General features: G+C 45.4%; 1 protein-coding gene across 1 annotated transcript in view; it reads right to left on the minus strand.

Annotated features, from left to right (window-relative positions):
• The window catches only part of fgf11a (fibroblast growth factor 11a), a 141,020-nt gene extending 126,846 nt beyond the window's left edge, over window positions 1-14,174 (minus strand). Inside the window, exons 1-2 of the mRNA XM_014206821.2 lie at window positions 13,918-14,174; window positions 12,330-13,601 (exon numbers count right to left, since the gene is read on the minus strand). Coding sequence (XP_014062296.1) covers window positions 12,330-12,522 — 193 coding nt within the window. The 5' untranslated portion in view covers window positions 12,523-13,601; window positions 13,918-14,174. The remainder of the gene's footprint in view (window positions 1-12,329; window positions 13,602-13,917) is intronic.
• Between the last annotated feature and the right edge of the window lie 745 nt (window positions 14,175-14,919).

Here is a 14,919-nt window from a genome sequence, read left to right on the forward strand (position 1 = left end):
CATTGATTAAAGGGACAATGCTTCATTCATGTCATCTCGCAACTTGCTAATTTTTGACATTGAGTCAAGAAGGTGGGGAGAGAGGAAGATGCTGCCTTGGCAGAAACACATCATCTTTTACCTGCATCTTAAGTCACATATTCACAATGAGAGAGAAGGCTGCCAACTACATACAGTCGTGGCCAAAAATATTGGCACCCTTGCACTTTTTTCAAATAATGCAGCATTTCTTCCAGAAAACTGTTGAAATTAAAACATATTTTGGGTATCCACGTATGTATGTCTTCGGTGTGCAGTTGAACAAAACAAAAAAAAATGGAATCATACTGACTCTTAGCTAATTCCACAAAGAAATCCTAAAATGGCCCGGACAATATTATTGGCACCTTCTAGAAGTAGTTAGAAATAATTAGATTTCAAGCAGGTGATTCTCATTTACTTTGGAATTGAACTCACCTGTGCTGAGTTGAAGGTGCCTGCAGTGTAAAAATCACATATTAAACCAGTTTGAATAGAGAAAAGGACTCATTCTCCTGTTTTGTGTAACTGTGTGTACCGCAACGAGCATGGACAAAAGTAAGAAAACCAGAGAATTATCTGAGGTCAGACACAAGATTATAGCCAAGCATGGACAATCTCATGGCTACAAGTCCATCTCCAGAGACCATGATGTTCCTGTTTCCACCATACGTAATGTTATCAAGAAGTTTAAGGCCCATACCACTGTCGCCAACCTCCCTGGATGTGGCCGCAAGAGAGAACTTGATGGAAGAGTGCAGCGAAGGATTGTTTGAATTGTGGAGAAATCACCTCAATCAACTGCCACACAGATTCAAGCTGACCTTCAGACACAAGGTACGACAGTTTCAACTCGCACAATCCGTCGCCAACTCAATGAAAGGGGGTTATATGGTAGGAGACCCAGAAGGACCCCGTTGCTGAGAGAAAGGCATAAGAAAGCCCGGCTGCAATTTGACAAAACACACCTGAACATGCCAAAACCCTTCTGGGAAAATGTCCTGTGAACAGATGAGACCAAATTAGAGTTTTTTGGTAAAGCACACAATCTCTATGTTTACAGAAAACAAAATGAAGCTTTCAAAGAAAAGAACACCTTCCCTACAGTCAAACATGGAGGTTCAGTGATGTTTTGGGGGTTGCGTTGCTGCCTCCGGCACTGGGTGCCTTGAACGTGTGCATGGCATCATGAAACCAGGAGAATACCAAGGCATTTTGGAGCGCAATGTCGGACACAGTGTCAGAAAGCTGGGTCTCCGTCGAAGGTCATGGATCTTCCTGCAGGACAATGACCCCAAACACACTTCAAAAAGCACCCATGAATGATTCAAGACTAAACACTAGACTGTTCGGAAGTGGCCAGCAATGAGTCCATATCTAAATCCCATTGAAAACTTGTGGATTGATCTGAAAACAGCAGTTATGGGAAGGCACCTTTCAAATCTGGGAGAACTGGAGCAGTTTGCACAAGAGGAGTGGGCCAAACTACCAGTACATAGGTGCAGGAAGCTCATTGATGGTTATAGGAAGCGCTTGATTGCAGTTATTTTGACCAAAGGCAGTGCAACCAAATATTAAGTCTAGCGTGTCAATAATTTTGTCAATGCCATTCCTGTTTATTTTCTGATTTAAATGGATATATTAAGTTCTGAATCAAAAACAAAGGTTCTGTAATATTAACAGTAAAATAAAGAATTGTGGAGACCAAAAACTTTGTTCAATTTCAACTTATTTTTAGGGAAAAGTTACTTGAAAAAAGTGCAAGGGTGCCAAAATTTTTGGCCACAACTGTACATGACAAGACAGGATCAATCAGTCCCTACAGATTTTTGGACCAAAAATATATATTTTTTGTGGTAGCTACAGTCCAAAATGTTTGATTTTTGCTTCGGCAATCATGACATTCTGCATGACAATTTGTGATGATTTTGTCCAATTTGTCACAAAAAAAGTTTGTTGATGTGTTGCTTGATTGCACCATTATATGCTGTAAAAGTGTGGTGATTTGTTAAAATTGCTAGCCCTGTTGTTGCAGTGCAGTTTTTGACTGTGTGTGTGTGTGTGTGTTTGTCTCTGTTTTCTCCTACTTTGAAGGTCAACTGAAGCGCAGTTGTTCGATTCAAAATCAAGTGCTCCAATCTCTCTGTCCCACTTTGGTACCATGGCACTGTCACCTATCCATGCCGATGCTCTCACCGGGCACTAATTGGGCACTCTACCCATGTGTGTGTGTGTGTGTGTGTGTCACCGGTACAAGTTACAGATGGTGTTACAGGTTAATTATGCATTGATGACCCCTGAGCTGTTCGACATACTGATACCAGTGGCACACCTGTCACAGATTGTGTGTGCGTGCGTGTGTGTGTGCGTGTGTGTGTAAGTGTGCATTGTCCCTCTGTGCTCTTACTTTGAAGGTCATCCAAAGCGAGTTTATTCCGATCCCAAATCGACTGCCCTTCTCTCTCTGTCCACTTTGGTACCATGGCACTCGCACCAATCCATGCCAAATAATGCCTTGACCAGGCATTATACCCAGACCCCCCCCACCTCCCCAAAGTTATCGCCCATAGATGCCCGTGGACGATGATTGACGTTCAACCCAAAACCACAGAAAACAAATAGACTTTCCACATAAAACCATAAATCAGTCAGGTAGGACCTTCAGCATTTACACCCATTGATCATTATTGAGGCCAAATGTGATCATCTAAAACCCATTGCTACCGGGCACCATTTCACACACAACATCTGTCCCATTGGAATTAAACAGGAGGTGAGTAGTGAAAAACAATGGAACTGAAGAGGGGAAATTTACGGCCATCTTACACGGGTAGAATCAGACATAATTCTTATGGATGGCTGTGGTCTGAATGGCGGGATACAAATTGCTGTCATACGCTCACAGCTCATAGCCTTTTATAGATCTGCGACCGTATTTGGAAACAATAACGTAATGAAATAATTGGAAATGTTCAGTGGTATGTAACAGTTACATTTTCTGTGGTTTATTGCAGTAGTTGTATTTTTCATACACTACAACACTAATGGGAAAGCAATATCCTTATTGACGGACCCATATCCTTATTGACAAACTTGCTGTGTGTGTGTTTGTGTGTGTGTGTGTGTGTGTGTGTGTAATACTGTCTACTGTATGTAGTTCCTTGCATCAAGCGTCATGCATACACAATCCTCGCACAACAGTGAATGCCTGTCATCTCATCCCCAATAGTAGCCACTCCCCTATATTAATCTGTTTTAATCCAAGATGGCGTAGCAGTCAGACGTCTTTGTCCTGTCGTGTCCCTTGTATATATCTTTTTACATCTTTTTCTTCGCATATCTTTTTAAAATATTTTCCTAAACCTCAACTTCTAAACACTCTCCTGCAACCCGCCTCACCCAATGTGGCGTGGATCTGTTTTTTTTCCTAAAGTATTTCTATTTACTTCGGATCTGGAATCCCTCAACTGAAGCTAGCCAGCTAACTACCTACCAGCTATCAGTCAGCAAACCATTGCTAGCGGACATCAGCTAACCTTTAGCTCGGAAAGCTATCGCCAGTTCAAACAACATGACTCAAACCAGAGCATAACGGACCTATTATTATTTTTTTATTTTTTCCCCCATATCCCCGGATTCCTACCGCAAACTTGGAACATTTTCATCTGGATCTTCGCAACTAGCTAACCGCAATCCCGGGTGACTACTCCTGGCTAGCATTTCCATTCCGGAGCAAGCACCAATTAGCCTGAAGCTAGCCCGGCCCGGGCTCCTGTGCTACCACCGAAGCCCACTCCTGGGCTGCAATATTCGGACCCCTTCTACTGCCGGTACGGGGCACGGAACCCCACCGATCCTCTACGACTGTAATACCGACATAACCTGCCCGAGGATTCCAACAGGCCCCTCAGGCGCGACGTCCGCTGAAGGCCCATTCTGCTAACTGCGGCCTACTAGCTACCTAGAGCTACTTGGAACCCTACTAATTCCACGACTGGTCTATCGACGTCACCGCACGAAGAGGCAAAAACAGACTTACCCCTATCGCGACGTCCCCCAAAGGCTAACTTGCTAGCACCGGTCTGTTAACTGCTAGCTTGCTTGCCCCGGTCTGCTACCTGCTAGCTTGCCTGCCCCGGTCTGCTAACTGCTAGCCCCGGTCTGCTAACTGCTAACTGCTAGCTTGTTTAGCCCCGGCCTACTAACTGTTAGCTTGTTAGCATCGGCCTGCTAACTGTCTGAATCGCCGTGTCCCCAGTCAGCCCAACCACTCACTGGACCCATATGTTCACTTGGCTACGCATGCCTCTCTCTAATATCAATATGCCTCGTCCATTACTGTCCTGGTTAGTGATTACTGTCTTATTTCACTGTAGAGCCTCTAGCCCTCCTCAATATGCCTTAACCAACCATGTTGTACCACCTCCTACATATGCGATGACATCACCTGGTTTAAACGTCTCTAGAGACTATATCTCTCTCATCATTACTCAATGCCTAGGTTTACCTCAAATGTACTCACATCCTACCTTACCTTTGTCTGTACACTATGCCTTGAATCTATGCTATCGTGCCCAGAAACCTGCTCCTTTTACTCTCTGTTCCGAACGTGCTAGACGGCCAGTTCGTATAGCCTTTAGCCGTACCCTTATCCTACTTCTCCTCTGTTCCTCTGGTGATGTGGAGGTTAATCCAGGTCCTGCAGTGCCTAGCTCCACTCCCACTCCCCAGGTGCTCTCATTTGTTGACTTCTGTAACCGTAAAAGCCTTGGTTTCATGCATGTTAACATTAGAAGCCTACTCCCTAAGTTTGTTTTACTCACTGCTTTAGCACACTCTGCCAACCCGGATGTCCTAGCCGTGTCTGAATCCTGGCTTAGGAAATCCACCAAAAACCCTGAAATCTCCATCGCTAACTATAACATTTCCCGCCAAGATAGAACTGCCAAAGGGGGCGGTGTTGCAATCTACTGCAAATATAGCCTGCAGAGTTCTGTATTACTATCCAAGTCTGTAACCAAATATTCGAGCTTCTACTTCTAAAAATTTATCTTTCCAGAAACAAGTCTCTCACTGTTGCCGCTTGTTATAGACCTCCCTCTGCCCCCAGCTGTGCCCTCGATACCATATGTGAATTGATTGCCCCCCATCTATCTTCTGAGCTTGTGCTACTAGGTGACCTAAACTGAGACATGCTTAACACCCTGGCCATCCTACAATCTAAGCTTGATGCCCTCAATCTTACACAAATTATCAATGAACCTACCAGGTACAAACCCAAATCCATAAACACGGGCACCCTCATAGATGTCATCCTGACTAACTCGCCCTCCAAAATACACCTCTGCTGTTTTCAATCAAGATCTCAGCGATCACTGCCTCATTGCCTGCATCCGTAATGGGTATGCGACCAAACGACCACCACTCATCACTGTCAAACGCTCCATAAAACACTTCTGCGAGCAGTCCTTTCTAATCGACCTGGCCGGGGTATCCTGGAATGACATTGACCTCATCCCATCAGTAGATAATGCCTGGCTATTCTTTAAAAGTGCCTTCCCCACCATCTTAAATAAGCATGCCCCACTCAGAAAATGTAGAACTAGGAATAGATATAGTCCTTGGTTCACTCCAGACCTGTCTGCCCTTGACCAGCACAAAAACATCCTGTGGTGTTCTGCATTAGCATCGAATAGCCCCCGTGATATGCAACTTTTCTGGGAAGTTAGGAACAAATATACACAGGCAGTTAGAAAACCTAAGGCTAGCTTTTTCAAACAGAAATTTGCATCCTGTAGTACTAACTCAAAAAAGTTCTGGGACACTGTAAAGTCCATGGAGAATAAGAGCACCTCCTCCGAGCTGCCCACTGCTCTGGGGCTAGGAAACACTGTTACCACCGATAAATCCACTTTAATTGAGAATTTCAATAAGCATTTCTCTACGGCTGGCCATGCTTTCCATCTGGCTACCCCTACCCCGGTCAACTGCCCGGCACCCTCCACAGCAACCCACCAATGCCCCCACCATTTCTCCTTCACCCAAATCCAGATAGCTGATGTTCTGAAAGAGCTGCAAAATCTGGACCCATACAAATCAGCCGGGCTAGACAATCTGGACCCTCTCTTTCTAAAATTATCTGCCGAAATTGTTGCAACCCCTATTACTAGCCTGTTCAACCTCGTCTGAGATTTCCAAAGATTGGAAAGCTGCTGCGGTCATCCCCCTCTTCAAAGGGGGTGACACTCTAGACCCAAACTGCTACAGACCTATATCTATCCTACCCTGTCTTTCTAAGGTCTTCGAAAGCCAAGTTAACAAACAGATTACCGACCATTTCGAATCCCACCGTACATTCTCCGCTATGCAATTTGGTTTCAGAGCTGGTCATGGGTGCACCTCAGCCACGGTCAAGGTCCTAAATGACCGCCATCGATAAGAGACATTACTGTGCAGCCGTATTCGCTCGACCTGGCCAAGACTTTGGACTCTGTCAATCACCACATTCTTATTGGCAGACTCGACAGCCTTGGTTTCTCAAATGATTGCCTCGCCTGGTTTACCAACTACTTCTCTGATAGAGTTCAGTGCCACAGGGTTCAATTCTCGGGCCGACTCTTTTCTCTGTATACATCAATGATGTTGCTCTTGCTGCTGGTGATTCTCTGATCCACCTCTACACAGACGACACCATTCTGTATACTTCTGGCCCCTCTTTGGACACTGTGTTAACTAACCTCCAGACAAGCTTCAATGCCATACAACTCTCCTTCCGTGGCCTCCAACTGCTCTTAAACGCAAGTAAAACTAAATGCATGCTATTCAATCGATCACTGCCCGCACCGGCTCGCCCGTCCAGCATCACTACTCTGGACTGCTCTGACTTAGAATACGTGGACAACTACAAATACCTGGGTGTCTGGTTAGACTGTTAACTCCCCTTCCAGACTCACATTAAGCATCTCCAATCCAAAATTAAATCTAGAATCGGCTTCCTATATTGCAACAAAGCATCCTTCACTCATGCTGCCAAACATACCCTCGTAAAACTGACCATCCTACCGATCCTTGACTTCGGTGATGTCATCTATAAAATAGCCTCCAACACTCTACTCAACAAACTGGATGCAGTCTATCACAGTGCCATCCGTTTTGTCACCAAAGCCTCATACACTCCCTACCATTGCGACCTGTACGATCTTGTTGGTTGGCCCTCACTTCATACTCGTCGCCAAACCCACTGGCTGCAGGTTATCTACAAGTCTCTGATAGGTAAAGCCCCGCCTTATCTGAGCTCACTGGTCACCATAGCAGCACCCGCTCGTAGCACGCGCTCCAGCAGGTATATCTCACTGGTCACCCCCAAAGCCAATTCCTCCTTTGGTCGTCTTTCCTTCCAGTTCTCTGCTGCCAATGACTGGAACGAACTGCAAAAATCTCTGAAGCTGGAGACTCATATCTCCCTCACTAGCTTTAAGCACCAGCTGTCAGAGCAGCTCACAGATCCCTGCACCTGTACATAGCCCATCTGTAAACAGCCCATCTATCTACCTACCTCATCCCCATACTGAATTTATTTATTTATCTTGCTCCTTTGCACCCCAGTATCTCTACTTGCACATTCGTCTTCTGCACATCTACCATTCCAGTGTTTAATTGTTATATTGTAATTACTTTGCCACCATGGCCTATTTATTGCCTTAACTTACCTCATTTGCACTCACTGTATATAGACTTTTTGTTTTCTTTTGTTCTGCTGTATTATTGACTGTATGTTTTGTTTATTCCATGTGTAACTGTGTTGTTGTATGTGTCGAATTGCTATGCTTTATCTTGGCCAGGTCGCAGTTGCAAATGAGAACTTGTTCTCAACTAGCCTACCTGGTTAAATAAAGGTGAAATAAATAAATAAAATAATAGAGTTACTGTACATTATAGATGCACATTATCAGCTTCACAATAGACTGGTTCCTGGGTCTATGTACTGTAGCATATATCATACACAATGCCCCAGCTCCCCTTTGTCCCTGACTAACTGCCTGGCTCACTGACAACGCTGCCATGGTTACTTTAGCCAGGGAGGGAAGATACACTTAGAGGGTGAGGGAAGGAGGGAAGGAGGGAGAGAAAGGGGGGAGAGAGAAAGAGAGAGTTGGGTTAACCTCGGGACAGGCCGATACCGCTCTGTGTGTGTGCAGGGCTGAACGGCTGCTCTCTAAACTGAGCACGGTGTTGTTGATCAAATCTGTGTGTGTCTGTTATTGATAAATCAGTGTGTTAATGAGCGGTGCTGACGGGGCCTGATGAATCACACTGCAAGAATGAACCGCTCACACGCTGCCTCTATACACACACACAAACACACACGCACACACTTCCTTTATACACACCAGCAGCCAGCCAGAGTGTGTGTGTTGTCACCACATCATTTGTCTCTATGCAAACACAGACACACAGACACATCCTCATGCAGGCACGCAAGCATGCAGACACACACACACACCATAGATGAGCGTGCCCCTAAAATGATGTGTGGTCTAGGTGTTACTGTATTCTGTTTGGTTAACAGCATTCATGCCCTATACATCATCCCATTCCTTCTCTCTCTCTCTTTCTCTCTTGCACGCACACCTTCTCTAATTCCCATGTGGTGATTCCTCCTCCATGTAGTGTTGGTTGCAGTGGAGCAGGCTGACCTTCTTAACAGCTGACTGGGCTGAAGTGGAGGGTGGGCCGTCATTAGTTTGGGATAGTACCCGCCGGGAGGAGGGGGGGGCTGACAGAGGTGGGAGGGGAGGGTCAGTTCCTCATATCACGTGTGAAGTGTTCCAAAAAACACGTTTTCACATGATATCACAAATCAATTGAAGTTTCACATGTGAATGGCTAGAATGGCCACTAACCTCATTCTCTAATTGACATCTCCATGTCCTCTAACATATTCACCACTAACCTCATTCTCTAACTGACATCTCCATGTCCTCTAACATATTCACCACTAACCTCATTCTCTAACTGACATCTCCATGTCCTCTAACATATTCACCACTAACCTCATTCTCTAACTGACTTCTCCATGTCCTCTAACATATTCACCACTAACCTCATTCTCTAACTGACATCTCCATGTCCTCTAACATATTCACCACTAACCTCATTCTCTAACTGACATCTCCATGTCCTCTAACATATTCACCACTAACCTCATTCTCTAACTGACTTCTCCATGTCCTCTAACATATTCACCACTAACCTCATTCTCTAACTGACATCTCCATGTCCTCTAACATATTCACCACTAACCTCTTTCCTCTAACATATTCACCACTAACCTCATTCTCTAACTGACATCTCCATGTCCTCTAACATATTCACCACTAACCTCATTCTCTAACTGACATCTTCATGTCCTCTAACATATTCACCACTAACCTCATTCTCTAACTGACATCTCCATGTCCTCTAACATATTCACCACTAACCTCATTCTCTAACTGACATCTCATGTGATTTTTCTGTAAGGGATTGCGTTGCCACTCACACACTCACACACTCACGCAGGAACACTTGGAGCACTCATACACTCACAGAGACACACAAACACACTAAAACATATTGACCCATATCAGCCGCATCACCACACTCACCAACACAAACAAAACAACACACACCAATGGAAAGATCACACTGCCATACTACACGTTTGAACTGTCACCATAGTTGATACAGGCATTAAACATTACACAGCTATCCCCTCTCTCCATCCCTCTCTCCATTCCTCTCTCCATCCCTCGTTACCGTGTACCACACACACACCTCCTCACGCACCCTGAGCAAATGATTAAGTCTCTCTCACTCTCTCGCTATCTCTCCCCCCCTCGCTATATTCCCACAATGACAGGTGCCCAGCTATATCTTAAAGTGAATGTCACCATTGTGGAGAACCCATGGAAAGCAAAGGGGCTTGTATTGCCATCATAAAACAATCAGACTGTAAAGAAAAGGAATGGGTCTCAAACAATGGCAGGCCATTAGGACCTGGCCTTTATATCTGTTTTCACAGTGGCCTCGGTCGGTGTGACTGTGTGAGCGTGAGTGTGTCCCGCAATATTTTACACCTGTAATTACAGTGCGGTCGCCGCGACGGCAGATGCCGTGTTCGGGGTTAAGGTTTCCATGGTGATTATCCTGATGAAATATGGTGGGTGGACATTCATAGAACGTTCACACCGCATTAATCGAATGTTCACACAACATTTATGGAATGTTCACACAACAATTATAGCAGCGATTCTCAACTGGTCTGAACTGAAATGACTAAATGACTAAAACCAGGGAGAGTGATTAAATCATTTCACCATTTAACATATTTTTCTTCAGTCACAGTATTTTTAATGAGGTGCTATTAGCAGGGCTTATTAACATTCCTCATCAAGAATATGGGCAACATTGAATTATTCTCCTTTGTCATATAATTGCTACAATTACTATCAATATAGCATTAAAAATTGTTTCCCAGATTGGTTTAATGTGGGTTGAGAACCACTGATTTGTCGAATGTTCACGCAACGTTTTGTAGAACGTTCACACAGCATTTATAGAAAATTCACACATCAATCCAACCACAATAGAGAGAAACCTCAAACAGCGTCAAACAGTAAGTGAGCCTTCAGTTCTTAAAGCGACATGCCTGAAATCATACTTGGAAATATGATATTAAATAGAAGACGGTATACTGAGAGAGAAAAGGCTAATACATTCTAAAGGTGACGTCACAGTCCTAAATCAATCCAATTCATTGACACCCAGCACACTCCAAACGACCGGTTCCAAATGGCAAGAGGATCGAGATGTGTTTCACAGTGTGTGAATATCACACAAAATCAGGATGTGCTCTTTATTTCCAAACGTCACAATGTTGTAAATAATATTCATATTATTGCTTTTTTTTAAATTTTTTTACATTAAAGGGATACTGCGAGATTTGGCAATTAAGCAGTATTATAGTAAAAAAATAAGTCATTTTCTAGTTAGCATTGGTTTGCGAATACACCTCTTATTTTCTTCATACAGCACGCATAGACATAAAAATGGTGTCCATGAGTTCATCCTAAATGCCAGAAAATCTTAGATTTTAATCTTAGTCTTAGATGTCATACCCAATCCAATGTCTCACACTACCTCATAGAAATACTATTGCCACCATTAAACATCATTTTGGTACATTTATATAGGAGGTCATAAAACGCCACAGGATTAAGTGACGAAGACCCCAAAGCAGTCTGGGAATATGCCTCCTCACGTCTAGTTTTAATTCCGCTAACCAGAAATGTCTTGTGAAAGATTTACTCTGACAGGCTAAATGTGTCTCTGAGTTTATTACACACACACACACACGCGCACACACACACATACACACACACACATACACATGCACACACACGGTTTATTTTACACAACACCTACTGTAGAAATAGTCCCAAGCCAGTTACCTTGGGGGGCCCCTCAGTGAACGGCCCCCAGAATCGTAAATGAGACTAGTGACGTTTTCATACGGCGCTAAATCACTACGCCATATGTCAAGTTCATTCGACTGTCGCGAATGACCGGGACCTGTCTGCTGGTCGGTCAGCCGTGTTGACACGTAACACAATAATCAGAGCCGTTACAGACAGAGAAGGGGTCCGTTTTCTGGTTCATTCCCTGTCATGTATACTAGGACTCTTGTTTGACCATTGAGGTGTATTGTAACAGGGGAAATGAGGTGTTTAGATGGTTCAATTGTGTCTGAGAAAGAAAATGTACTTGTATTGAATTGACAGAAGTGACTGGATTATATATCTGAAGGTTTTAGATTCTCTACAGACAAGCTGAAAAGAACCAGTACATGCAAATTGTTATTCCCTCTCATGTCCATTTAGCTGATAACACAACAGATGTTCCAGCCATTCCCCTGATGATTCAAGAGAACCTTGACCTGAGTTCTATAAACCTGTGATCAGCTCCATTGACCTCCCACATACGACGGGGGCTTATGCTAGTGTCCCCGCTTGGTCAATACCTGAACAACACCTCTCCTTCCTACCGGGAGCACAGACTCAACTCGTGTGTGTGTGTGTGTGTGTGTGTGTGTGTGTGTGTGTGTGTGTGTGTGTGTGTGTGTGTGTTTCAGTAACACGGAGGTAAAGGAGCTTTTCTTTTAATAAACCAGACCAAAGATACAATCCTGAATCTCAGCGGGAAAGAAAGAAAGACAAGAAAGAAAGGAAAAAAAAAAAACAGAAAAGAGAAAGATATAAGTGTTGACTCACCCGGTCTTTTTTCTAATTTTCGGCCTCGATTGCCACATAGTCGGACTTTTGAAATGAGTAATAATATCTGTTTCTGGCACAGGGACTTGTTGGCCTTGGGGCACGGCTTCCTCTTGTTGGCCACCTGCCGGTTGGCCTGGGGGTCCTTCACTTCCCGCCGCTGGCGGATCAACGAGCTGGCGAGAGCCGCCATCTTGCTGCCCGCGCCCGCTCTTCACCCGGTTGTGGTCGGGGGGAACCGTGGGCCGCCCCCCTGCCCTTTCACCCAGGGCGATGGAGCACCGCCCGGGGTGATTACCCAGAATCCTTTGAGCAAACTTGCCTAGATTGACATATAAATGTCAATATAATGTCAACAATATCTGGATAAATATAGTTGCAGAGTGGGGGTCACTAGGGGATTCTCGCTGGAGGATGAAGGGAGAAGAACACCACAGCAGAGCGAGAGGTGGAGAGAGGGGGATGGAGAGATGGAGAGGTGGAGTCCTTGTCAAAGGCCCACCCAAAGTTATCAGGTGTTGGCTGATTGAGGTTTGGTTAGATGCAGTGCGTTGTTGCTGTCACTGGTGGTTTAACTGTTGTTGTCTTTTAGATATGGCTGTTGCCTGTCCTTGCTGTTACCGTTGATATTGTTCAGGTGTTGCCCTGGTATGACACTGTCCCTCCGTCAATGTGGCAACAGGACAATAGAAAACTAATGTTGTCATTTTCCTGTACACAGAAAACAGTGGGTGAGAAGAACCACTATGCCAGTGTCCCTCTCTGCATGTGTCCCAATGTGGGTGCTCCGTCGTGGGCCACAGGCCCTCCCCACGGCCCCCTCCTCACCCTGGAGCTCCAGCTAACTTTGATACAGCTCCGTGAGGATAGGAAAGAATTTGCCTGACGACCGAATCATATCAAAACAGATCAGTCTCAAAGTCCTCATAGGCTCCAGTCCTGCGTCTCACACACACTCTTCAATTCAGTCAGGAGGAGGAAAAATGAGGGATCGTTGACATAACAACAAACAAAGAATGTATAAACGACAGGGCAGACGTCCACAATGTAGCTCCTCCTATCTTCACCTGATCTTTAACATCCCTCCATCAAAACAAGAGAATGATGAGAGAAAAGGAAAGAATTCAAAATGGGACAGTCCGACCTGAGATATCGGCTCCGAAAAAAAGGGGGATGAGGATGAAGAGAGGCGGGACGGACGGACAGATGGATGGACGGAGAGCTGGATCTTCCCTTCCTTTCAAGCTCTCCTGGCATAACCCCTTTTATCACCTACCCCCCCAAGTGACAGAGGGAGAGAGAGAGGAAGAGGGAGAGAGAAAGACACATTTGTAAATACCAGCAGTTCCCACAGACAGAGGTGACATTCATGAACGAGGGAGCGAGAGAGATGAAGAAAGAGAGCAGAGAGAGGGGGAACACATGCAGTACGCCTGCTGCCTATCCTCCCCTCAGATCTCCAACTCTGCAAGGCGCGCTAACTACAGAACCACTACAGCCGAGTGCCCTTCACACAGACACTGATGAGTTGAGGGGGAGAGAGGGATGGATGAAGGGATGGAGGTGACAGGTAGCTGTATTCTCTTACGGTGCTGTGGCCGTGGCTGTGGCTCATCGGCTGGGGGCTGGTAGGTAGGTGACGGTCCGTTCAAGCTTAAGAGTCGTCTGTCCTCTGTACTGGCTAGTCCTCTCTCTTACTCTCACTGCTGCTTCAAAACGCACCGGAGCCTGCCTTCACCACTCCCCCTGTGTGTGTGTGCATGTGTGAGAGAGTGAGAGTGCGTGCATGTCTCTCAATCTCCTGAGCAAGACGCTTCTCAGTTTCTGTGTGTGTGTGTGTGTGTGTGTGTGTGTGTGTGTGTGTGTGTGTGTGTGTGTGTGTGTGTGTGTGTGTGTGTGTGTGTGTGTGTGTGTGTGTGTGCGTGCGTGCAAGAGACAGGGTGTGTGTGTGACTCCCTCTTTCCCTCTCTCCCTCTCTCTCTTTCTTTCTCGTCCTTTGCTCACAGTGCATTACAGAGCCAGCAGCAGCAACATGCTTTACACGCTCTCTCGCTCCCTCTCTCTCTCTCACTCAATCATGCTCTCTATTTCCCTAAGCCCTCCCCTTTGCTCTCCTTCTCCCTCCCTTCTCTTTGAATCGAAATCCCTCCTCCCCTCCTCACTCCTCGTCTCTCTCCCTTCCTCTCCTCCCCTCCTCCCTCCCCCTTTCCTATTCTTTCTCTCACTATCGCACCCCCCCCCCCCCTCTCTGTGATGTTGGTGTAAAGAGACAAACAGAGAGTGGATGTCAGTGGCTGTAGTCCCTCTCTACACTGCTCAATATGACAAGGACATAGACAGTCAGACAGACAGACAGACAGACACACTGAGTCACACAGGACAGCGTCACCAGTACAACGTCACTTATCAAACGTCATAGAGAAACGTATGAAGGCCCCGCGCCAATTTATTTGCTCTTTTTCACCTGGGTCCGCATGGCAAATGGACCAAGACAATGCTCAAGGACCAGTTAGCCCTTCCCCTTTAAGAGGACAAAATGCCTCTATTGAAACGTGTGTTAGAATAATGCTATTGTAGCCATGTTTGGTAT

Source organism: Salmo salar, chromosome ssa07 (genome assembly GCF_905237065.1).
Source record: "Salmo salar chromosome ssa07, Ssal_v3.1, whole genome shotgun sequence".
NCBI lineage: Eukaryota > Metazoa > Chordata > Actinopteri > Salmoniformes > Salmonidae > Salmo > Salmo salar.